General features: G+C 39.9%; 1 protein-coding gene across 1 annotated transcript in view; it reads right to left on the bottom strand.

The window, feature by feature from the left end:
* Positions 1-26,456, bottom strand: part of CHN2 (chimerin 2) — a 96,154-nt gene that overhangs the window by 21,715 nt on the left and 47,983 nt on the right. Inside the window, exon 5 of the mRNA XM_015810601.1 lies at positions 5,947-6,024. Coding sequence (XP_015666087.1) covers positions 5,947-6,024 — 78 coding nt within the window. The remainder of the gene's footprint in view (positions 1-5,946; positions 6,025-26,456) is intronic.

Here is a 26,456-nt window from a genome sequence, read left to right as displayed (position 1 = left end):
TAACATTTATCGCTTATTCTACATAAAATGTATGTACACTTTCTCTAGTCTGGTACATTCAGATACCATTCTACATTTCCCAACCAACATGGTCAAGTTGTAGTTTAAGAAGATTAAGTAGAAAATTACGAGGAAAATTTGCCTATCAAATCAATCAAATCCTATAATCCACAAAGGGCTAGGGTTATTAGAGTTCAGAATAAATCAAAACTGAAAAAGTTATCTTTTTCTTCAGAAGCAGAGTTGACTTTTTCTATTGTAATCAATGGTGTCCATGTACATAAAGAGATATCCTTATTTCATAATTATGTATTTCTAAACTTGGACCATTAAACTTGGATTCCAATATATGATAGTCACAGAACTGAGGACATTAATGACATAAAATTGTCATCAATTTTAATGTCTTATATTCAATGTTAATTGAATTTCAGAATTGATTCACACTGTATTTGATTTATCTCTGATTTATCTCTTAATAGTTTGCAGCTGCATACAAGAGCTTCCACCACCACTATCAATAATATTGCATATTTGACTTCTAAATGTTTTGTACCTACAACCACTCTCTGTATATATTCATATACAGAAAGTAGTATTTTTCATATACAGAAAAATATATCTTAGATGGTCAGAATACTTCATTTCACAGTAACAAGTGAATGTTAGTAGTTTGTAATCACACAGAAGGACTTTCTCTAAAATAGTCTATCCTGAACCTGGCTCTTTAGGTCTTCTCATGGTGCATTCACTGTTGTTGCATCTGAGTCCATCCACTTTACTACTGGTCATCTTTTCTCCCCTTCCATTTTCCCATTATAATATTCTTATTGCCCATTAGATATATTGTATTTTAGCACACAGTCCTGGTCTGAGTATTATAGGAGTTGAAGTCTAATATATCTGTTGAAGATTGGTTTATTGTTATAATTCAGTTAGGAAGTAGTTCTATTTATAGTTCTATTTATTTGATCTTTTTGCAGTTGCAAAATTTAAATGCCAACTCCTACTTTAAATGCCAATGACGAAGTATTGGATATTTCAATTAACTGATTTCTTCAAACGTATAGGCTAACATTTTTTGCATTTTCTAAAATTGTAAAATTGTATACAATAACAATAGCTATTTAAGGAGTATATGGAAATAGTCAAACTAATTTATAGGTTGTAGTTAGGCTGTAAAAAAAAATAGTTCAGGCCTTCAGAAGAGGGTAGAAGAGGAAAAATAGTTATTCATCCTAGGAAAGTAGAAAGTATCAGAAAGCAGCTCAAAACAGCTACTCCTTAATCATATTCCCCTTAAAAAAGGGAACAGTGACAGTTTTGGACAAGTTTTTAAGATTGGTGACAGTCCTTTGAGGTAGGCCAGAAAGATGAAATAGACATTGCAGGAATTTCAGAAATTCTACTTTTAGTTGTATGGCAAATTACCAGTATTTTGAATCATTCATTCCTTCCTTGGTCTCTTTGAGGTTAAATATATATGCAAATACTAATATGTAATTTGATACTGTATGCAAAGTTCTAGAAGCAAAGCAAAGCAAAGCAGAGTCTGGTTAGTATTTTGATGGAAGACCACTGTGAGATTCCTGGGCATTAACTTGACTGGTAAGTTGTACTAACAACATCAATTTGTAATCAGGTTGAGCTGTCCATGGAGCCATTTCTTTGTCAACTTTGTCAGCTAGTCTAGACAAAAAACACACCTAGAAATATTAGCTCTATTTTTATTGTTAGTTTACATTATCTTGCAAGTCTGAAAATACATCTCTTCCCCTTCCCTTTTATAGTCCAAGAACCTAGGAAATGGTCCATTCTGAGATATTTGCCATGCCCTATTCCGTCACCTGCCTCATCTGACTATTGCCCAGTCTATGGCCCTTTCTTCTGTCTCCAGAGAACATTCTCACAACTTGGAACACTATGATCTCAACTGCAATGAGTATCATAGTATTTTAATCTTTTTACCAAGAACTATTAGTGATCTATTCCGAAATTCAATTTAAGACTCTTGATAACTTTAGTGGGTTGGGTGTATATAATTTAGATCCTTACAGGACTCAAGGCTGACTCAGCCTTCTATCCTCCTGAGGTCAGTAAAATGAGGACCCGGATTGTTCAGGGCAATATGCTGACTCTGTAAACTGCCCAGAGAGTGCTGTAAAGCACTATAAAGTAGTATATAAATCCTAAATTTGCTATTGCTATTGCTACAATGTAACTTCAAATCTGAACATGTTATCATTCAAGTATGAAGGTATAAATTCTTTGGTGTGATGAAAGACCTTTAGGCAGAACTTTCTCAATGTTAGCACTAGACTATTCAACCAATCTGTTTATTACAGCCATAAGGCCAGACATAATCAAAATATAACAACAGTGACAATTTTACTTCCATATTTACAGAATATAAAACCATCAAACAATCAATGTATTATAATCCAAAATTCTCAAAATAAAACATCATATTAAAATTTTTCAGACCTTGATAATGGTGCGATGTATTGTGCAAATGGTGGCACAAAATTGGGCAAACTGAACTGATATTTTCGGATCCTTATCCGAAAGTAGCAACTTTAGATAAAATTCATATCCCCTACCTGGAAACTTCTTCAATATCGGATATATAAGAATCTGTCTAGAGTCTTTATATAAAGAACAATGAAGCAGCATATGGCTTAGGGTTTCTATAGAGCCATCACCACATGGACACAACTGAAGGTGTATAGAGATGCCCTTAAACCGTCCAAAAAGGACTGCTGAGGGCAACGCATCCAGCCTGGCTAAGGTGAAAGCTTTACAAAATTTCAAAATTGTAATGGGAAATAGATAAGAAGCTGGGAGGAATCCTTCTGGAAGCAAGTGACAAATATTGGAATGTGCCACCTTACTTAAGTTTGTTTGGAGATCAATATCCCAGATACGTTGTTTCAAGGCAGTTCTAGCATTATCAAATCCTAATGAACACAGACTTTCCATAGAGAAGCCCAGCGATTTAATTTTATTTAGTGCTTTTTTTCCCCACGACGATTTAAAATGATCTATAAATACTAATGGGGCTAACCCTACAGGCATCAAAATTAACTTTAGCCAAAAGGTAAGAAGAAGGAACCATGCTCTAGCTTCCAATGAAACTAAACCTATTTCCACCCGTAGGATAGCATTTTTAATACTTTTAAGTACCATCAGTATGGCTCTAATAAACTTATTTTGAATAATTTCAATAGCATTAAGCTTTGCAAGTGAACATATTTGCAAGCCATAGAGGAGCTGAGGGACTGCCTTAGCTTGGAAAATACCTTACACTAGACTATAAAATGGTGTCCCTGTGTATGTAGTCACAACGCTATCCATTTTTAGTAAAATGTTACTAATTTTAATTGCCATTCTTTGCTTTTCAATTTCTGTTGTATTTGTAAATCTTTTTTTAAACTAAATGAACTGAGTACCACTTTGGTTAAACTCTGTATATAAAGGCAACTTATTATATAATTTGTCTTTATATGTTAATGTTAATTATACTTATATACCACATTATAATTCAAGGCAGCGAAGAAACACAATAATCTTTCCTGTTCCTCTTTTTCTAACAACAGCCCTGTAAGCCTGAGGTGGCTTTTGAGCCTAAAGTGGGTCCCCTGGATTTTAGCCTGGTACCTTAACCACTAAGTCAAACTGGGTCTCATATATATAATGAGTTTACTTAAGGTGAGTAAATAGGTAAATGTTACATTGTGGAAAAATGTCTTATTTTTTTTCAAAATAATTTAGAGCATATATATATAATTTTTTTTAATTATAATATGATTTAAAACAGACATTTCTTCTACTAGGTAATAGCTATATGGCCATTTCACATTTTTAAACTTTGTATACTGGCAAAAAAATATCCAATTTTCAGGCTACTCATTTAAGGTTTGTAAAAGACATCATATGGTTTATTGCTCAAATTTGAACATTTTAAATAGGAAGCAAAAGGGTATGCTAAACAGCTAGAGTGAATAAATAAAAAGTTTTGGGCACACATCCAGTTTTAAATCAGAGACCAAACAAGAGAATTTCAAAGATGGAAGAAAGAATGTGGAGGTCAATGTGGAAAATATGTCCTAAGTCATGAGAAAATATTTTTCAGCTAAAATGAAATCACTTTTCATAAAAAAAAATGATGAGGAAATTTATAAGAATTAAGTATGCTTTAAACAATTCTTTTTACAAAGGATTGCCCTTTTTTCCTCTTTAAAAAAGCAATGACGCAGATATTTGAAAAATTTAAGTATTTTTAAATCCTTCAACTTAAAAGTACTAGGATAATATTTTAATATTACTACTCAGTATTTGTACACAATTCAAAATCACTCTTTCAAAAATGAACCATTTTATAAACAAAATATTTTGCTAAATAATTTAAAAATCCATTTAAAAGGCTTGTCATGGAAGAAAATGATGTATCTGTTCATTTTTTTCTTGAATAAATGATTGCAAAGTAATTTTTCATAGGTTATACTGTTTGAATTAAGATAAAATATTCCTATGTCCACACACACTGAAAAATTTTAAAAAATCTTTATACGGGGTGTACTTATTTAAATGACTATAAGTGTAAAAAAAATGCAGTAACCTACTATGGAAATGTGCCTACAGATATATGTAGAAAGAATACGGTTTATGAAACATTATGTTTCTTCTTGGATATGGTCTATAGTAGTTACTATCTGTCCCTTGAAGAAGTAAATTGTCAATTTAACAACTCCTCTTGCAATAGATTTTTGTTTTTCTTTACTATAGTACAGACATGTCAAACTCGCGACGTCACGTGATGTCATGCAACATATCAGAGCTTTTTCCCCATTGCCGGAAATGGGATGGGCACGGTTTCCTTGTGATGCATCCGGCCCACGGGCCAGCAGTTTGATACCCCTGCTGCAGTACATTAATATAGGGATGATGTTTGAATATTTATTGCTCAATATTTGTTCAAAATCAAATGCATATATTCAAACAGGAGTTCCTTACATTCAGAATTATAGAGCTATTTTTAAGGCAGTGATTAGCACAACCATAATTTCATGTCCAATAAATGAGGTGTCACAGAATGTGTTCCCAAACTTGATGATAACTATGGGTTTCTCTTCATTTATTCTCATCAAGAATTCAAATACCTTTAACGCAGTAACTGGATAATGTCTCATTCTGAAATGGATGCAGCTGTTCCCATTACAGACACAGATCCAGATGCTTGGAAGCCAAGTACTAGAAAATGAGTCACCTTTCTTACATACGCACGTCATCCCAAACACTGCCTGAATGGGAAAATGACTCTTTCTAAATGTAAATTCAGAGTGAGGAAGCTTTCCTGTATTGCAACAGATCTGGCTACATGGATTCCAGTAAAACTAACAACCAGCCATTCTTTATGTGTGCCACAATTTCATGTTCTTTGGATTTGATATGAATGGTGAATGTAAGGATTACTTTCATAGGTAGGTAAAAATCTGGCATAATCATTTGGTTATTAATTATTTACACATCATAAATAATCATGAATCAGAGAAACATGCTTTCAAAGCATAAAGTTGCAGTTTTGAGTCAAATCCTATCGGGTTTATATTTGAAAATACATTACTGAGTTCTTACTGAATTAATGAGACTTTGTTTCACATAAGAAGCCATATGATTGCTCCCCCTTTCAGTGAGTCACAAGGAGGAAAAATGTCTGTTTCAGCAAGATCAACTCCAATTAGATTCCCCGTCTTTTGTTGGAGCCCTACCCTTGCATTTCTAAGCCAGCCAGTATTTCTTAACTATGTTAAATAAATCTTATTCACCTCAAAAAGAAGTCACCCAGGAACATCAGCACTCAGAAAGCAAGAAAATAACTTGGTAGATTAAGTAAAAGATAGGTAAGCTTTCAATGCAAAAAAGGGTCTATAGCATAAAGGTCCTTACCTTAAAATTGTGTGCTTTTTCATAGTTGAAATGGTTGTCGTTCTGAGTCAGTGCTGCTCTTCTGACCAAGGAGGTGATCTGTGAATAGGCAAAGAGTTTCAGTGGTTGCCACAAGAGTGCCCCTTTCACTCCCATCTTAACCCCCAAGGCGACTGCCAGGAGTTCTTGGCGCTTTCGTCCTTGCTTTGATTTGTGAACCACAGCACAAGCTTTCTCATTGTCAAGCCATAGCTCCTCGGCAAACATAGTGCTTGGATCCCAGATCTTTTCCTTGTCTTCAACAGAGGCTGGGAGGCTGACTGCTGTCAGCTTGGTCCAACTGCTTCTTACGTTAGACAGCAGATTTGAAGCAGCTGCGGCAGCCCATTCTGAGGAGACCTCTGGCATGTGACTTGAATGGGCTGTCTTGTGTGATGGAAGGAGCTCCTGCATCTGAATAAGTAACAGTATGCTTTGTGATACTTTTTTAAAACAAAGTGTGCACAGAACAATAGCCTGGATTCATGTATAGAACGACTCCGGCTTCTGGCCCTCCCAAGAGCAGAGGATCCTGCCAGGCACTGAAGAAATACCGACAGTTTTACAGCTTCATGTCACAACACATCTCCAAGGATAGATCACATCTACCCAGGAGCCCTTTTTTTTGTTTTCATAAAAAACCTCTAATGCTGCATCCAATTGCGCTAAGAGCTGGAGACCTCTGAGCTCTTCCAGTACAAATGCCATCATATTAAGCCTTTAAACCACAGTGATTCTTTAATCTTGTGTGTGGGGGGAAGGAAATACCCTCCTCTTTTTCATATCCTGTACAAGGAAAAATCTAGTAGCACTTGAAAGATTAGTAGCCATGGCTGCCAGCACCTTAAATGAAGATTGTTTCTGGCATTCTCTGCTTTTTGCAATATATAAAATAAATTGCAGTTTTTCTTCTCATTATTTTAAAACAACATTTAAAAGAATGCCCAGGCTATTAAATTGCTCAGTGAAGGAAAAAAAGGGGGCAAAAAAAGGGAAAAAAGAAAGATTAATTGAAGTATAAGAATTCATCCAGCCACACAATTTTTATGGTACAGTTGCGATTCCTTCTATGTTTTGTGTGGGTCTCCCTCTCCACGACTATTATGGCAACATTGTATAATTGAGAAATAATTCAATCCAAATGCTGTCTACAACAAAATGTTGCTGTGTTGAACCAGCAAATCCTGTATTTCCTCAGGATCCATTCCACTATTCCAACCTCTTAATGCTTTCCGTTTCCCCCCCTACAAAGTGAAACTAAATATCCATCCCTAGATTCCTCTACGGGTAGTCCTCGACTTATGAGCATAATTTTGTCCTAAAATTTCTGTTGCTAAGTGCAACAGTTGTTAAGTGAATTTTGCCCCATTTTACAACATTTCTTGCCTCAGTTGTTAAGTAAATTACTGCAGTTGTTAAGTTAGTAACACGGTTATTAAATGAATTTGGCTTCTCCATTGACTTTGCTTGTCAGAAAGTTACAAAAGGTGATCACATGATCCTAGGACACTGCAACCATCATAAATATGAGTCAGTTGCCAATCACCTGAATTTTGATCCCATGACCACGGGGATGCTGCAATGATTGTTAGTGTGAAAAATGGTCATAAGTCACTTTTTTCAATGATGTTGTAACTTTGAATGGTCATTAAATGAACTATAATAAGTCAAGGACTACCTGTACAATGTTGAGGAACTGAACCAGTTGACTGAACTTTGCTGCATAAGAAATTCAATTTGGCCTGATGATGGGGAGGGGAAGAGGGGGTTCCCCATTGGCAGGAACTCTCAGTTCTCCTATTTCCTGGCACTTCTTCACTCCCTCTTGTTGCCAATGTGCCAGGGCTCTCCTCATTCTTTTTCCTCACAGAAAGCAAATGTGGCAAGGATGAATCATTTGTGTGTGTGTGTATGGAAGCAGACTGGCGGCTGCGAGTAGAATAGAATAGAATAGAATAGAATAGAATAGAATAGAATAGAGTTGGAAGGGACGTTGGAGGTCTTCTAGTCCAACCCCTCTTCAGGCAGGAAACCCTATACTATTTCAGATAAATCATTATCCAATCTCTTCTTAAAAACTTCCAGTGTTGGAGCATTCACAACTTCTGGAGGCAAGTTCTTCCACTGGTTAATTGTTCTAACTGTCAGGAAATTTCTCCTTAGTTCTAGGTTGCTTCTTTCTTTGATTAATTTCCATCCATTACTTCTTGTCCTGCCTTCAAGTGCTTTGGAGAATAGCTTGACTCCCTCTTCTTTGTGGTAACCCCTGAGATATTGGAACACTGCTATCATGTCACCCCTAGTCCTTCTCTTCATTACACTAGACATACGCAATTCCAGCAACTGTTCCTTATATGTTTTAGCCTCCAGTCCCCTGATCATCTTTGTTGCTCTTCTCTCTATCCTTTCTATAGTCTCAACATCTTTTTTACATCTGGTGACCAAAACTGGATGAAGTATTCCAAGGCGTTATAAAGTGGTATTAACACTTCACGTGATCTTGATTCTATTTCTCTATTAATGCAGCCTAGCACTGTGTTGGCTTTTTTAGCAGCTGCAGCACACTTCTGGCTCATATTTAAGTGATTGTCCACTAGGACTCCAAGATCCCTTTCACAGTTACTACTATTGAGCAAGGCACCACCTATACTGTACCTGTGCATTTGGTTTTTCTTGCCAAAGTATAGAACCTTACTTTTTTCACAATTGAATTTCATTTTGTTAGGTAGCACCCAATGTTCAAGTCTGTCAAGATCCTTCTGTATCTCAAGCCTATCTTCTGGAGTGCTGGCTATTCCTGCCAGCTTGGTGTCATCTGCAAATGTATTGAGTTCAAATTTTATTAAGCCCTATTCCATTTTATCACTTTGTGGTTCAATTAAACTCATTATTCCTAGGGTTTCTCAAGAATCTCTGCTAAAGCTTCATGTCTACTCTCACTTTCTCTTGCAAACAAGTCAAGATATTCTTCTAGAAAATTAGAATGTATATAAAATAATTTATTAAATATAATTTTACTGTTTGCTGGTGTGATCAATAAACTTGGCATTTTAAATTATTACTATTTTGATAGGTTTGTCAACAACAACAACAACAACAACAACAACAACAACAACAACAATAATAATAATAATAATAATAATAATAATAATAATAATAATAATAATAATGTTGGAAGGGACCTTGGAGGTCATCGAGTCAGGCAGGAACCCTACACCATTTCAGACAAATGGCTGTCTAGTCTCTTCTTAAAAACTTCCAGTGTTGGAGCATTCACCGCTTCTGGAGGCAGGTTGTTCCACTGGTGAATTGTTCTAACTGTCAGGAAGTTTCTCCTTAGTTCTAGGTTGCTTCTCTCCTTGATCAGTCTCCATCTGTTGCTTCTCGTCCTGCCTTCAGGTGCCTTGGAGAATAGCTTGACTCCCTCTTCTTTGTGGCAGCCCCTGAGATATTGGAACACTGCTATCATGTCCCCCCTCGTCCTTCTCTTCGTTAAACTAGACATACCCAATAGTTACAAGCAGTATTATTATGTGAAAGCATATAAATTGCCATCTAAATAATATAAATATTAAATTTATATCATATTAAATTTAAAATGTTAAACATTTAAATATTATTTATCCAAACCCTACTGGCCTATTCTTAATTTTAAAAGGTCACAGAAGAGAATGTTCCATGTTATTCTATATGGAACTATTTGTAGAATTTTGTGGACCCTGAAAGTCTGCTGTTGAAATTATTTCTTCAGGTCAGGGATCATATTCCTGTCTTTTTTGTTCTTTTTGCTTTCAACAGTTTGTACAGATCTCACTGCTGAAATATCCACACACTCTGCTGCTAAATAAATCCATTTTGCAACTGATAAGACAGCTGACAGCCACTTTTAGGTAGGCTAGTAGAGAGATTTGGACCTCCTGGGGATAATGTTTCATGCTTTTCTGTCCTACCCTTATGCCATTGGTGGGCCAATAGCTAATAGATTCTGGATTCAGAGCAACGTGTTTTTTTTAAAAAAGCTTCTGTTATTGCAGTTTAGCTTTTGCCCCTGTATTTCTTAACCTTAGCAACTTAAGGTTAGCTCCAGCATGCTGACTGGGAAAATATGGGAACTGAAGTCCCCACATCTTAAAATTGCCAAGGGTGAGAAACACTGCTTTATCTGAACAATACAGCAGAAATCCTATCCTCATTTCCCTTGGACTACTAGCATATCTGAATTCAGTGAATTTTTTTAAAAAAAGATTTGCTTGGGATTGCACAGAACATTGCATTAGGCAAGGTTGTTTGATATCCACCATTTGACCAATTTTTAACATCTTATTTGTGCATTTTCTTTCTTAAGTTGATATAGAGTGAAATTATATAATCTTTAAGTTACATAACTCAATCCATAGCTGTGTTAAATGGATATTAGAAATAAAGGAAATGTTAATTTGTAACATTTGCCTTATTATGTTTGATTTTTTTAAAGTGCATAATGCATACTAATTCACAAGCAATGGTGACACTTTGCAATATACCTGTTTGCGTACGTGCTCTGGAAACAGACATATTTTGTGGCATTGCTGGAATTATTTAAATAGGTCAACAGCACCAACACAAAACTCTGAGAGTAAGGTCAATTTTCTAGTAATCCTTTGGCATTTGTATTATATCACTTAAATTGTAAAATCCTATTATATAAGGTACAGTACATCATTATGCAATAGTGCAGTTACTCTGCTCCAAATACAGGATTATACATAAGACATCTTATTAGAATCCTTACTTTAATGAAATAATTTTAGGAGAAAAATCCAGTAAAAAGAGCTGCTATTTAAAGTTCACCTATACTGTATGTCTCTGTAATTTGTGATAAGCATCATAAAATCTATTCAGCTAGGCTGTTTTTTAAGTTGTCTTATTGTATCATAATAATATCTTTTATTAAGGGTGCACTTTTGACTTTGGCCCAATTCCCAGTCACTTCATTAACACATCCATGTATTTTGCGTGGCAACAATATTTGTTTGCTTATTTGAAAATACCTTTCCTTCAGGTGCTCAAGACATGATGTTGCAAGGAGCAGACCACGGCTAAATGCTATTTGTGCAAAACAGAAAAATGTATGCTGGCTTTATGAGGATTGCAAAGGCAATTGTGTCTGACCTTTTTCATTCATGGAGGTGTGAGAAAGCCTCAGATGCCCTGATATCTGTCTTGTGGGATAGAAAGGATAGTTGCTTAGTAACAGGGATAGCTGTTCTATTAAACATTGGTGTACCTCTCTGATTCTCTTCATCTTCTTACTGGACTAGAGTGAAAATAGATCCTGAAACTGGTTGCAACAGAAATAAAACCTTGATTATACCGTATGTGGTTGGTTAACTTTTCAAGTTTCTAGTAAACATATCAGAAGAAAGAAAACACAAAGATTATTATTTTGCTACTCTTTCATTTCTGTATTAAATCAATGATTGAATATGATCAAAATAAAATTGTACAGCTGCCCTCATTCCATTTGCATATCATGCTGTGGTTAGATGCAAATGATGCCTATTAAACACTACAGAGATGAAGCAGGTTTTTTTGTCCCTAGCATTCTTCTGTAAGGAAGAACATTTATGGCTGAATTATAATAAAAATAATACTGTAAGTTTTGAAAAAAACCCTCAGAACTTGAATTTGGATTATTAATAGGATGAATTTTAAATAGGTAGTGTGTCTTAAATATTTGTGGCTTTTTTCATTTTTTTTTTGATAGACATAAACCTCACTTCCTATATCGGCTGACCTTGGAAGACTCTGGTTGGCTTACAACATCAATGAAAATGTTAAAAACATAATGACAAAACATAGTGGCCTAGACAAAAAAGCAAGTATAGCAATTAAAAGAAATAGAATATGGACTCTACCAACTCCCTGTCTCTGGCCTGGAACAAAACTAGTCTGTAAGGGCTGTCTAGAACCCCAGGTGAAGAACACTGGGAAGATGCTGTCCTAGAGAGCAGAACAGCAATTACAGAAGATATGCTTCCTTAGTCTCACAAACTGACAACATTTGATTAAGAAGACATTCTTCCACCATCAAAAACCATAGAGGAGCAGCTTCCAGTTTGTGATTGCAGCGCTGGCGGACGTGCGGAGCAATCGCTCCCTCCGCCGTCTGGTTTTCTCCCGCCGGGGGACCCTGCAAAGGGTCAAAAGTCACCCTGGAGGGGCGACGAGTGTGAAGAGGACCTCTGACTGATTGCAGAAGGGCAGTAGCCCTTCCGTTTGATCCAGAGCAGCTCTTCTAACTGACAGGGAAAAGATCGGCCATTTACGTGGCCCATCATTTATGCTGTTTCCAGCTGAAGCCAAATTTACAACTAAGCACTTGAAAGCACTGCAGAGGAACTGGGTGAGACCTTACCTTCTTTCTATCCCAAGTTTTTTTCCTGTAAAAAGGTTTTTGAAACTGCTTCCCCCTGTGAGGAGAGAGGGAAGGGAAAGTTTTTTCCCCACCCTCTAAAATGGCGGCGTCTGACTACATAGGGGAAATAAAGCCCTGAAAATATAATTAAATAATTGGATCTGCATTTTTTTTATATTTGGTGACCCAAAAAGTTCCTATTTTTATGAGGACTTGCTATCTTATCTACTTGGAAAAAAAGAGATGAAAAAGAACTTAAATTGGGAAAAAACTAGCCTTTTTGAAAAGGATTTTAAATGCTATCAGGGACATCTTGTGGTGAAACTTGGTACAGCAAGTGAATATCTTTGACAAAGGGACCTGTTCATAACCCAGAGCTGTCCTTGGTATTATCTAAAGATAAAAAGCTGAAACAGCTGGGAGGTGAAATTGGCTTTTAAGAACTGTGGAGCTGAATACTTATTGACTCTTGTTTAAAAAACTAGCCTCCTCTAAAGGATTATTTATAATTACCCCAGAAATGGAGGGGGACCAGGGAAATAGAGAAGGAATTTTTGATAATGTAATCTGAGATATGTACAATTTTTTTTGTTATTGAACTATTGATTACCCAGGCACCACGTTGCTTTCTAAATACTTGGATGTTAAACTGGAAAACTAATAAAATTTGTTATAAAAAAACCCATAGAGGAGCATTGCATCTTCTTCTGTTTTTACATAAAAGGAGATCAATGTATGCCAGTTGCGTTTTATCTGTTCACAATGAGCTTTTGAGACAAGTTTTTTTGTGATATAGAATGAGGCTTAGAGAATAAGCAGCAGCAAGACAGACCATACAATCTGTAATGTATTGACCACAACGGTTTTAAATCACTTGCTTAATACAGACTTAATGTCTGAGGTACATTACTGTATTTTTTAACAGTTGCTGTTACTGAAAGCCAGACTGGCTGTGTCCAAGCTGATAATGAGCTTTGGGGCGGGAAACTGTTATTTTAAACCTATTGGTTGCCACCTAGAGGCTAACTGTATAAATAGCTGTGCAGCAGCCTTTAGGGCTGCTTCTGTTCTAATAAACTTGTTGCTGTTTCAACACTCTGCCTCATTCAATGCCTAAAGAACCAAAGATACAACAGTGGCAACCAAGGTGAGATGTGCTGCTTCATTGAGAGAGCTTGAAGTCACTAGGGGGTGAGGTCAGCACAGAGAACTACGTTCCCCCCCTCGGTCTGCCAGCAAGCCACGCTGGAGACCACCACGCCCTAAGAATCCATCCTAGGGCCTACACAGAAGCCAGCAGCGCAAGGCATTGAACAAAGAAACAAACCACCATGGCAAAGGTTGGGAAGCTCTAAGAATTCGATGTAACTCACCTGGAGAGATGGGCGTCCTACATCTCCCGCATCGAAAATTACCTCCATGCCAACCAGGTCACCAAAGATGGATTGAAGGCCGCGACACTCCTCTGCGTGTGCGGCCCCACCACTTTCGACATTGCAGAGAACCTGGTCGCCTCGGCACTGCTTGAGTCGGTCACCTACGCGGACTTGAAAAAAAAGTTCCGAGACCACTTCGAGCCCAAATTATCTGTTATAGTGTGGAAGCATGCTTTTGAGCAGCGGGAGCAACAACCTGGCGAGTCTGCAACAGAATTCATTGCTGCTCTTCATCAAGCATCCCGACTCTGCAATTTTGCAGATTTGGAGGCGAGATTACGAGACCGCTTAGTCTGCGGACTCTGGAATCAAGATCTCCAACAAAAACTATTCGGTAAGGAGACTCTCTCGCTACAAGAGGCCTTAAAGGAGATCATGGTGGACGAAGCCACCGGAGGGGCCGTTAAAATGCTGCGGCCCTCCAAAAGTGCACCAAGCACCGAAGCCGTCCACCACGAGGACGCGGAGCAGATGGAAGACACCAAGTCAGACTACAAAGTCAACCAGCTACGAAAGCACCCAGAGAAGGAACCGCAGTCAGCTGGGAAGACAGTTCCATTCCTTAGATGCATGGGCTGTGGAGGCCGCCATCAACGTGCAGATTGCCGATTCTGAACTGCAACGTGCGGAGCCTGTGGCAAACCAGGCCACATCACCGCCGTCTGCTGAGGTCGTCAGAGGGACCGCCCGAAAGAAGACGCATTCAGGAGAGGTCCCGAGGTCCCGGGTCAACACCGAGTAAGGTTCTGCTCCAGCCAAAGGAGTGTATTCTGCACTGGTGCCCATCATCCCCTAAAGCAGAAGCTTAGACTACAGGTCAAGCTTCAGGGAGTTCCATGCAAGATGGAACTGGACATGGGCTCAGCCACGTCCATCATTTCACAAGGAACATTCAGGCACCTATGCCATCATAGCAACAGATGGGCCAAGCTCCGGCCATCTAATCTACTATTCACAGACTTCCCAAACTCCTGAGTGGCGATCAAAGGCGAAGCCACACTTCGGATGGAATTCAAGGGGTTCAAGGGGCCACTAGATGTAGTGGTGGAAGGCTAACACACAAGCCTCATAGGGCTCGATTGGTTTGATGCATTGGGCATTCAAGTAACCGGCATCCACCAAACACAAGTGATAGACCTGTCTGCAGTCTGCCAAGAGTTCGTGGATGTTTTCAGTTCTAGTCTAGGGGAGAACAAGGGTCCTCCGATCGCCCTCAAGCTTGATCCTATACGGATCAAGCCTCATAGAGTGCCTTTCGCGTTAAAACCCAAAATCAATGCAGAGCTGGATAAGCTAGTGGAACAAGAGGTATCGCAGTCCATAGACAGTGGGGTATGGGAGACCCCCATAGTAATACCATTAAAGGCCAATGGAGAAGTGCGAATATGCGCTGGCTATAAGTGCACCCTCAACAGGGCACTTCAACAGCAACCGTACCCTGTGCCAGTTGTGAGCCATATTTTGGCATCATTGCAAGGAGGCTGTGTGTTCGCCAAATTAGATTTGGCACAGGCCTATCAACAACTGCCCATGGATGAGGCCATGGTGGTAGCCCAGACCATTGTCACCCATAGGGGGGCTTTTAAGGTTAAGCGCCTACAGTTCGGGGTGACTGTAGCCCCAGGGCTGTTCCAGGGAGTGATGGAGAGCACGCTCAAGGGAATTCCAGGGTTTGCTCCTACTTCGATGATGTCCTCATTGCTGGGGAATCAGTTGAGATTCTGGCTGAACAGCTTAAGGCTGTCCTTCAGCAGTTCCGCAACGCGGGACTTAAACATAAAAAAGAAAAGTGCAAGATTGGGGTAGAGTCAACCGAGTTCCTTGGTTTCCGCATCGATGCCAAAGGCATTCATCTGGCAGAATCCAAATTAAAAGCAATCCAGCAGGCCCCAAGGCCGAAGTCAAAGGGAGAGCTTCAGGCTTTCCTAGGCCTTTTGAATTTTTACCAACTATTTATTTATTATTGTGGTTTTTAGTATCGCCTGTTCACCGCCCTGAGTTCCGCAAGGGAGATAGGGCGGCATATAAATTTAATAAATAAATAAATAAATAAATAAATAAATAAATAAACAATACTTAACAATTCTGAAAGTCAACATTCATCTGCGAAAGTAACAGACAACAAAATAATTATAGACAATTAGTTCCTTCCAGTTTTACCATATAGAGATTGCTTTAATTCTCCAAAGCCAGCATTAGCATGTAAAATCTTTGGATAACTGAGCAGTCCACAGAAATATTGGTCTGCATTCCTGCCCTCATATCATCCTCTCTTTCTCAAATTTTAATGGAGGTCTCTACTTTTTAAATTTTTCCAAAATTCCCAAAAGCAATCATCCCCAATCTAATTGGGAACTATTTGGGCATATAAAATTTTCTATATGGCTCTAGCTAGCAAATGCACATTAAAGCATGGCTCCTTCCTAATTAACACCTACACTTTAGTAAGTAAATCAAGGTACAGTATAAGTAAAAAGAGTCCAATGAGTTGCAGAAGCCAAGTATATAAAAGATAACAGTTTACAGATGGTCCTATAATCAAAAGTAGGGGTAAGTGAAAGGGAAATATTATAGAACATTATAAATCAGAATAAGCTAAATGCTGAAAGAGCACATAAATGAGTAGTAGTTTACTAGTTCCTTATTTGCAAAATTTTGAAACAGATCTCAGTTACTAAGTAAATATAGAGGTAAAGTTTATATGATGCTGCACCTAAAACTAATTACTACTCCCTGTTTTGTTTTGTTTTTATCTCTGGTGGGACACATGGATCAGAGGTTAAAGATGCTGAGCTTGTCAGCTGGCAAGCTGACAGTCTGGGCTCGAGATCTAAGCACTGCGCAACAAGGTGAGGTCCTGTTCATTGCACCAGCTCTGCCCACCTAGCTTTTGAAAGCATACGAATGTAGTAGATTAATAGGTACCATTTTAGTGGGAACTTAGCAGCATTCCATGCGCCTTTGATTTTGGATACTCCAAATATGAGGTGAAAAAAAAATCCAATTTTTTTTTATAGACATGAATACACATGTCATGCAGTGATATTTTGAGATTGGTTAAAATCTTGTTCTAAAACTATGATGTCACTGTTAATAAAAATCTGTAAAATAGTTAATCTGTCGTCATAATTGTTTCAAGGTCTAGGTGATCCAATCTGTATGCCACCAGAAACTAACAAGCACCAGAGTAATTTGTCAAACTTCTCAACTATTTCATAGTCACAAACTGATTTTCATTTATCTTCTTCAAGTAATATAATTCTTCAAAAGTCTGTCCTATTACACCTTAATGCAGTCTTTGAAAACTCTAGCTTCTTCAGCATCAGTCTATTTAAAATATATATTATAATTTTTATTTGTTCTATTGCTATATAGTACAGCTTTAGAAATCAGAACCTGGATGCCTAGTATTGGTTGACAGACCAACAGTTACCCATTCATGAAAATGCGGCAATGGGTTAACATTGGCATTTGAAACATTGAGCTTTGGTTTATTCTCTATAATCCTTTTTAAAATAGTTTTTTGGCAAACCTGAACTTGGCCATACTAGGTTGTCATTTCAGGATTCAGTAATGGGAAGGTTAAGCTTTCTTGAAGAAAAGCCCTAAATGAGCAGTCTTGTTACATAGCCACACTCCTTTCAAGGTCTTCATGGCCAAAACCAAACCCTGATGTGCATTGAGAATGCCCTGTGAGATTATGACCAAATGAGAAGGATGATAGTTTTTCAGAAATGTTTCCCAGAAATCACAGACCTAGATATAAATAGCACTTCTGTTCTGAGCCATCAACCACTCTTCTGACCTCTGAGCACATTGTATAAGCAACTTTGGGCAAAGCAGACAGAACTGAAAGCCTACTGTGGCTTTCTGTGGAAATAATAACAAATATTATCATGAGATTTGCCCTGCAAGCAAAATTGCTTATGATAAGTGAATTCTAAAGTCACCTATCAGAGAAAAGATTTATGGCACATGCGTTACTCATGAATGTGAATTTGCAATAACATATAATGAAAACGTTCTGTTGTGGAAAAGCCTGAAACTGCATATGATGTACAAGTTTTTCAAATAAATGGTAATGCTTGTTTTATCTGATACATAGTCAAATGAACTCTACACAAATTTCCTGATATGAAACAAATTTGTCCAAACATCACAGAAATTTGCCTTATTAGGTTATTTCTTGAATCAGTCAGAATCTAGCCAATATTTCTCAAATGAAAGGATGACCTATTTGTAAGCCCCTCCTTTAGAATAAAGAGTAGAGGAGCTACAGTTGGTCCTTCTGACCACAATTGAGACTAAAATGTCTGTCACTAAATGATGTGGTTGTTAAATAAGTAGCACCAGATTTTTCCATCTTTTTTTGCTGTGGTTGTTAAGCAAATCACCATGGTCATTAAGTGAATCATGTGGTCATTCAGTGAATCCTGCTTCCTCCATTGACTTTGCTTGTCAACCACCCCCCTCTGCTGGAAGTTGGTTCCAAGCTTCCATTACTCTTTCTGATAAATAATACTTTCTAACCTTACTTTTGAACTTCCCTCCTTGGATCAACCTAGTATTAATCCATTAGGTCAGCTTGACGTAATGCCCCTTGTTTTGATTTTTGCTTAATATTTAAAATACTGCATACTAGAACTTTATTCAGACCCTTAATATATTTAAAGTTTTCAATCATATCTTCCCTTTCTCTTCTGTCCTCCAGGCTGCACATATTAAGTTCCTCCAATTTCTCTGATTTGTTTTGTCTGTCAGACCTTGCATCATTTTTCTTGCCTGTCTCTGGATTCAGTCTGATCAATTATCTTTTTTTAAAATGAGGTCTCCAGAACTGGACATAGTATTCCAAATGGAGTCTGATTAAATGATATTTTAATAGTGGTAAGTGAATCCAATGTTAGGGATTGGAAATACAATGTACTTAAAAGAAACCAAAATTACTAAATGAGAAATAATTTTGGCATTAATCATTTGATATCTGCTTAGCAACTGATAATATTTCTGTAAACTTTATAAAGGAATAGACTGCTATCTTAGAACTAAGATAAGGAATATTTGGATGGGTAAATATAAGCAGAATTTCCACAATAAATTTTGGGATGTTCTGATCTACTACCGCATTTTTTATCTTAGATCAGTGAAATTAACTCTCATTATAAGAACCAATTAAGGAGCACTGCTGGCAAGTTTATTTTATTTTATATTAGTTTTTGGTTTTCCTGTTAACTAGATAAAGAACTTTGCAAAAATCATAAGATTGACTGCAAACTTCCCACTCAGTGTTTTTTTTTTCATTTTACTGTTATGAAGTTAAATGTACAAAAGTACTTACATTTCTCAAGTTATTCTGCAACTGAATATTGACAAAGTGTTTTGTTACTTTGAAGGAAGTGAACAAAGAAAACATGGTATTGATGGTTTGAAGGGACAATGAAAAGGAGTGGATTGAAAAACAGGAACACTTCCAGGATCACTGTGCAACACTTGTCCAACAGGAAGAGGAAAAAACGTATCAGATAGCAGAGTATGAGAAATTTGAGAGCCAGTTGAAACCAGAAAATTGTGTTTTAGTTCTGTCTTAGTCAAGAAAGCCAGCTAGGTAACTTTGAGCCAGTCACTCTCTCTGAGCCCATGATATCAGGCCATTGCAGCCAATGGATTAACACTAGGTTGATACAAAAAAGAAAAGTGGATCCCTGAGGGGAAATATTAGGGGGGGGGGAAAGAGTGCAAGCAATGGCAGGTATACTGTAAGTGTAATTTGGAGAATTGGGGAACAGTGAATTGAATTGAATTCCATTTTCTAAGGGTTTGGCTAGTCACAAAGGAAGTACACGTAGTGCTCGACTTACAACCAAAATTGAGCCCGAATTTTCTGTTGTTAAGTGATACCTTTGTTAAGTAAGTTTGCCCCATTTTGCGACCTTTCTTGCTACAGTTGTTAAGTGAATCACTGCAGTTGATAATTTTGTAACTTGGCTGTTAAGTGAATCTGGCTTCTCCATTAACTTTGCTTCTCCGACGGTCACAAAAGGCGATCGCATGACCTTGGGACACAGCAATGATCATAAGTATGAACCCGTTGCCAAGCATCTGAATTTTGATCACATGGTCATGGGGATGCTGCAAAAATCATAAACTGTGGAAAATGGTCCTAAGTCACATTTTTCAGTGCTGTGGTAACTTTGAAAGGTCACTAAACGAACTGCTGTAAGTCGAGGACTATCTGTATTGATAAAGTGTGACTAATGTCAACTACTTATGGTTGATCTTGGTGTCTCCCTCCCTCTCTCTCTCACTTTGTGTGTATGTGTGTGTGTGTTTTCCCTGTCTCTCATACCCAGAGCAAGACAAAGATACAAAAAGATGCAGACAGAGAAGTAGATTACACCCACCTTCTATGTAATATTTGGGCAGAAGAGCTACAACTCCTCAGAAGTACTCCTTCATGGACCTGAAGAGGCCAACAGAGGGGGGAGGAGCTTCCAGTAAAAAGCTAGGTTTATTTTCTTTGTATGAAACTTGCCTCCACCCATAACAACCTTAGTGAAAGAGTTTTTGGGTTGTGACTTCCCTCCCACTCCATTTTCAGTAGGGGCGATATCCTGAATTAAATCTTTCAGTAAATCTATTTTGGGGAGAAGGGTGAAGGTCTTATTATATAATTACCTTATGGTGACGTGATGACCCGGTGTTTGGAGGCCGTGAGGGTCTGGATGGGGAGGAACAGACTCAGGCTCAACCCGTCCAAGACCGAGTGGCTGTGGTTACCGGCGCCTCGGCATAGTCAGCTGATTCCATCGCTGACTATAGGGGGCGAAACTTTGGCCCCCTCGGAGAGGGTACGCAACTTGGGTGTCCTCCTGGATTCGCGGNGCCAAACAGTGCCGGCTGGCGACCCCAAGGGGGAGGGCCTTCTCTGTGGGAGCTCCCACCCTCTGGAATGAACTGCCCCCAGAGATCAGGGTTATCCCTGATCTCCCTTCCTTTCGCCGCGCCCTCAAGACTTGGTTATTCCAGCTTGCAGGACTGGCCTAGGGTAATTTTTAGAGGGGTTTTAATCAATAATTTTAAATTGGACAATTCTCTAATATTCTTTTTAATTAATTTTAAATCCGTATTGTTATTTGTGTATTTTAATTGATTGTCCGCCGCCCTGAGTCCTACGGGAGAAGGGCGGGATATAAATCTAAATAATAAATAAATAAATAAATAAAATATTGTTAAATTAGCCAGGAGACTACAATGCTAATGGAGAGTAGTAGTTTGGCTACCAATTTTGCTAGCTCTGTTGTAGTACACACTCGCACGTTTCCCAAGGTGTGCCACAGGAGGGTGGGCTAGCTTTGCCCCAAAAAGAAAGATGAGTTCCTATAGTGTCACCAAGCCTCCCTCCCTCTACTGGAGCTGCCTTACAAATGGATGTCACAACTGGGAAAGTTCGGAGCCAGCAGGAATCTGACTGTTTGCACAAAGCAGCAGCTCATCTCTCCACCGAAATGGTACCTGTTCTGTTCTCTGTGTTGGTAAGGCATTGAGACAAGGCAGGAGTAACAACAGTTGCTTCTTTATTTAATCTTCAACAGAACAGCACAAAATGGTGCGGATCCCTTTTATACCCCCTTACAGGGAACAGCATCAACCAATCAATGCAACATATCTTTCCCGCCTTGTGCATGCGCAATAGGCTGGAGACAGCCTGTCTGGCCTGGGCAGCCACGTGGTCTGCCCGGGTCTCTCTGCAGCTTCCTGCACCTGCTGTGTCAATCACAGCCCAGGACACAACAGTACCTATCTATCTATTCACATAGAACAAGTGTCAAAGCAATAATATCCAATATTCTGACTAATGAAAACAAGCTTTCAGACTGCTAGGTGGGCAGAAGCTGAGGTGAGTGACAGGAGCTCACCCCACCACACAGTGCTAGGGCTCGAACTGCTGGAACAGAGACCATCACCAACATCATTAAGCCACTGACCCACTGCACCTCTGAAGAAGGTCTTAACTTCAGCTTTTGCTTGAAATCATTTGTAGGCAGAAGATAATCAGAGCTTTGTCTTAATGGCTCCATTGCTGAGGGAGCCATTTTTATCCTCTCTTTACCTATGTTAGTATTAGATATAGGACAATAGGAAGTAAAGACATTAACTGTATAGTTTGGGAATCATTTTATACCATATACTAAACAGAATTAGGGATTTTGAATTCTGTAGCTTTATAGCTTTCTATAGTAAATATGTACATGAAATCGTCCTGGAACACTGCATTTGGGTCCCAGTACTCTGTTGGCAAAAAAATTTCTACTGCATTCTTGGAAGAACATCTGATTATAATGTTCTTACTACCATGGTATTTTGGTTGTCTTCCCTGGAAAAAGAGAATTCTTCTGTAAATCATCTAAACCAGTATTTGCAAATTTCAACTCTCAGAATATTTAGCAAGGGTCATGTTGGCTTAAGAATTCTAGGAACTGAAAACTATACATCTAGTATTTGTCATGGATGTCAAACAGTGATCTAAACCAATTCTCAAATTGCCAATTTATACTTCAATTCCTTACATTTTTGTTTCTTTTTATGTGTGAGAGAGCAGGCTGCCCAGAGCAGGCAAAGTTGAACCCTGTGCAGTGAAATCTCTCTCTCTCTCTCTCTCTCTCTCTCTCTCTCTCTCTCTCTCTCTCTCTCTCTCTCTCTCTCTCTGTGTGTGTGTGTGTGTGTATGTATGTGTAAGTAAAGAAACTAAAAACAGATGTTTTTCGCTAGTGGAACTCACAAGTAGTAACAGGAACAGTAACAGTAGCAGCAGGAGGAGTAGCAGTAGGGATGAATAGAGAATGATGAGTATTTAGTTTTATGTATTCGGTTCTTAGGCATTAGACGAAGACATATGATGAACAAGTAATCTCTTTATTGATCTTCTCCTTACAACCAAGCAAAAGCCAAAAGGCACGCAGGCCTTTTATAGAGTCCTGAACCCAGACAATGTCAGCCAATAAGAAGCTGGCTGTTTCGCGCCTTGCGCATGCGCACAAGGTTGGCGACAGCCAGTCTGGTCCCGGGCAGCTTTTGGTTTGCCCGGAACCGTTTGCAACATTTCTGAGCCTGCTCACTACTGCAGCAGGCTCAGGACACGATATCCCTCCCCTCTAGATAAAACACACCTTAGCTGTATGCACAGGTACATTTGTTCAAGGGGCAGGGAATAATTGAGTTACACTGGCCTGCACACAGGCAGAGCACTTCTTCAAAATAATTACTATAACTAAACAAAATGCACCCAAAATCATATATGGTATATAACACTCTGTACTGAGTGTTAGTCAACATCCTGTTACAGACTAGCAAGGTTCCCTGTGTATTGACAGAAACCTCACATAGTCTCCAAGATGTTTGGGTGGGCACTTGGCCCTCTGTGACCTTCTAATGGTCGGTGAGTGTGCCTGGCCTACCTGCTCGCCTGCTAGGCTAGGCAGACCAGGACTTTGATGCCCCAAGTACCCAGGTGACCCACCCAGCTGCTGACTGCTGGACCCTCTAAGTCCAAGCCAGAGTTCCTTGGAGGAGTGGAAGTCCCTGAGTCCACAATGGACTCCTCTTGGGAGCACTGTCCCTCGAGCCCAAGGCCAGCAGCTGGAGTGGCCTGAGTGGTGGACATGCCCCAGTACTCTATAGCCCCCATGTACATGCTGGAGGTGCCAGAGTCAGGAGCCGCCTCCATGGCAAACCCCCTTTCTAAGGACTTCCTTTTTGGAGCAATAGCTGAACTGTGTGAGTGCCCCTGGTGAAATTCCCATTCTGGGGCTATGTTTGAATTATGTGGATACCCCTGGTGCGACTCCCTGTCTGGAGCACTATCTGAAGTATTTGGATTATGTGGGAACCCCCAGTGCAACTCCCTGTCTGGAGCAATAACCGATGTGTGGGATAACCCCCATCTGGAGAATTCCTGTTCGGAGCACTTGCTGAACCTTGAGATGACCCCCGAACAGCCTCAGTGGCAGTCTCAGCAGCTAGAACTGGGAAACTGTGAACCAGAATGCAGATTATGGTCCTCCCCCCCCCAGAGCAGAACCAGGAGCGGAAGTGTGGCTGTTAAGCCTCCAGTGCAGTTGATCGATGTGTCTGCGAATGACACGTCCATCATCCAAGGCCACTTCGTATGACAGCGGCCCAGAGACTTTGCATACCACTGCTGTAACCCAGAGATAGTTCCTTGCCCAGACCGGATCGCCCACCTGAAGTCTCCTAGGTGCCCACGGCCGTGACACCTGTGAAGCCACCCGGTCTGGGTGCAACCTGTCCAGTTTGTGATGAGGTGGTGACCCCAGCAGAGTTCTGCTGGGCTCTTCCCTGTGGCTGTGCAAGGTGTGGTGTGGTGTACAAGAAGGAAATCTGCTAATCTGTGATGCCAGTTACCATAAGTCAGTTTCTTGAGAGCATCTTTGGTAGTGTGCACCATCCTCTCTGCTTGGCTGTTGGAAGATGGGTGGAAGGGAGCAGACGTCGCATGCCAGATCAAGTTGGCTTGAAGAAAAGCCTGGAACTCAAAAGAGGTAAATTGGGGGCCATTATCTGAAACCAGGACATCTGGAAGTCCATGTGAGGCGAAAATTCCTCTCAACACCTGGATGGTCCTGGCAGTAGTAGTGGAAGAAACAGGAACAACCTCTAGCTACTTGGAATGGCTGTCAACAAGGAGAAGAAAGAATTGCCCCTGAAAGGGCCCAGCGTAATCTATATGTACCCTTGACGAAGGGGTTTGTGTTTCCTCCCACCTATGTACAGGGGCCTTTCAGGCCTTGACTGTTGGCACACTTGGCACCCATGAACCTGGGCCTCGATGTCTTTATCCAACCCAGGCCATCAGAGATGGCTGCGCGTAAGCGCTTTCATCCTTACTATTCCTGGATGTCCCTCATGCAGAGAGAGCAAGACTCTAGACCTCAATGAGGCTGGGATGACTACCCTACTACCCCATAACAGGCACCCTTTGAACATAGAAAGCTCGTGCTTCCTTTGCCAGAAGCTTTGAAACTCCGTATTTGGACATGAGTCAGGCCATCCTGACAAGACCAATGTCAGCACGTGTGTGAGCGTGTGAACAGTGGCAGTTTCTGCAGCCATGTCCCTAGAATTGAGGGGAGATTCAGGCAACTCCTGAATGGAAAGAATGTTAATAGCAGGAGCAGGATCTGCCTCTATTTGTTTGAGAGGTAATCTGCTGAGGCCGTCTGCATGGCCCATCTCTTTTCCAGGTTTGTGAATGAGTGTATAATCATATGCTGACAGGAAAATTGACCATCTCAGCATACGTGGAGAAATAATGTGTGGTGTCTGTTTGTTAGTTGTAAACAAACCTAGCAGAGGCTTATGGTCTGTGTAGACCATGAAATGGCGGCCATATAAGAAATCATGGAATTTCTTTATGCCAGCCACTATGGCCAAGGCTTCTCTGTCAATCTGAGCATAATTCCGCTCTCAGATGACAGAGTCCTTGAATAGTATGTGTCCCATCAGCTTTCAAATAGCTAAGTACTGCTTCCATCCCATAAGGAGATGCATCGCATGCGATGCACACAGGCAGTTGCTCATTGAAATGCGCTAATACAGCATTTGAAGAGAGCAAGGCCTTAATCTTATTGAAACTCCTTTCATGGACTTTAGTCCACTGCCATGGAGCCTGTTTGTCTAAGAGCCGGTATAAGGGCTCTGCCACTGCAGCCTTATGTGGGAGAAATGCGTGATAGAAATTTAAGAGCCCCAAGAAAGCTTGCAGCTCACTCTTGGACTTGGGACTTGGGGCCTGCTGAATCGCTTGAAGCTTGGATTCAGCAGGGTGGATGCCTTGCGCATCAATCCTGAAGCCTAAAAAGTCAGTGGAAGGACTCCTATTTTGCATTTGTCTTGCTTCAATTTAAGGCCTGCTTGGCGGAAACGAAGCAAGACAGCCCTTAAACTTTCTGCTAGATTTTGAGATGACTCCCCAGCAATGAGGACGTCATCGAAGTAGGGACAGACCCCAGGAATACCACGAAGTGTGTGTTCCATGACACTTTGAAATATGCCAGGGGCTACATTAACCCCAAACTGCAGTCTTTTAACCTTAAAGGCCCCTCTATGTGTTACAATCGTTTGGGCCTCTGCAGTTGCCTCATCAACAGGTAGCTGTTGATAGACCTGTGCCAAATCAAGTTTTGCAAAAAGGCGCCCCCCTTTGAGGGAGGCCAGAATGTGGCTTACCACAGGCACTGGATATGCGTGCTGTTGCAACGCTTTATTCAGTGTGCACTTATAGTCTGCGCATATGCAGACTTCTCCGTTAGCCTTTAAAGGCGTTACAATGGGGGTTTCTCATGGACTAGAGTCCACAGGTTCTAAGATGCCCTGCTGGAGCAGCTTGTCCAGCTCTGCATCTATCTTGCTTTTGAGGGCAAAAGGCACCCTTCTAGGCTTGATCCGGATGAGCGTGATAGTTGGGTCTAAACATAATGCAATGGGAGGCCCCTTGTAGGAGCCAAGCTCTGAGCTAAACACATCAGCAAACTCTTTGCAGACTTCTGCAAGGCCCAACGTTTTCAGGCTATGAAGCCCAGTCACTTGGATTCCAAGGGCCTCGAACCAATCGAGTCCAATAAGATTCGTGCGTTCACCCC

This window comes from Protobothrops mucrosquamatus, unplaced genomic scaffold, assembly GCF_001527695.2.
Source record: "Protobothrops mucrosquamatus isolate PMUCROS unplaced genomic scaffold, P.Mucros_1.0 scaffold12, whole genome shotgun sequence".
In the NCBI taxonomy this organism is placed as follows: domain Eukaryota; kingdom Metazoa; phylum Chordata; class Lepidosauria; order Squamata; family Viperidae; genus Protobothrops; species Protobothrops mucrosquamatus.
The sequence above is the reverse complement of the archived record's forward strand: the minus strand, read 5'-3'. Positions and strand labels throughout refer to the sequence as shown.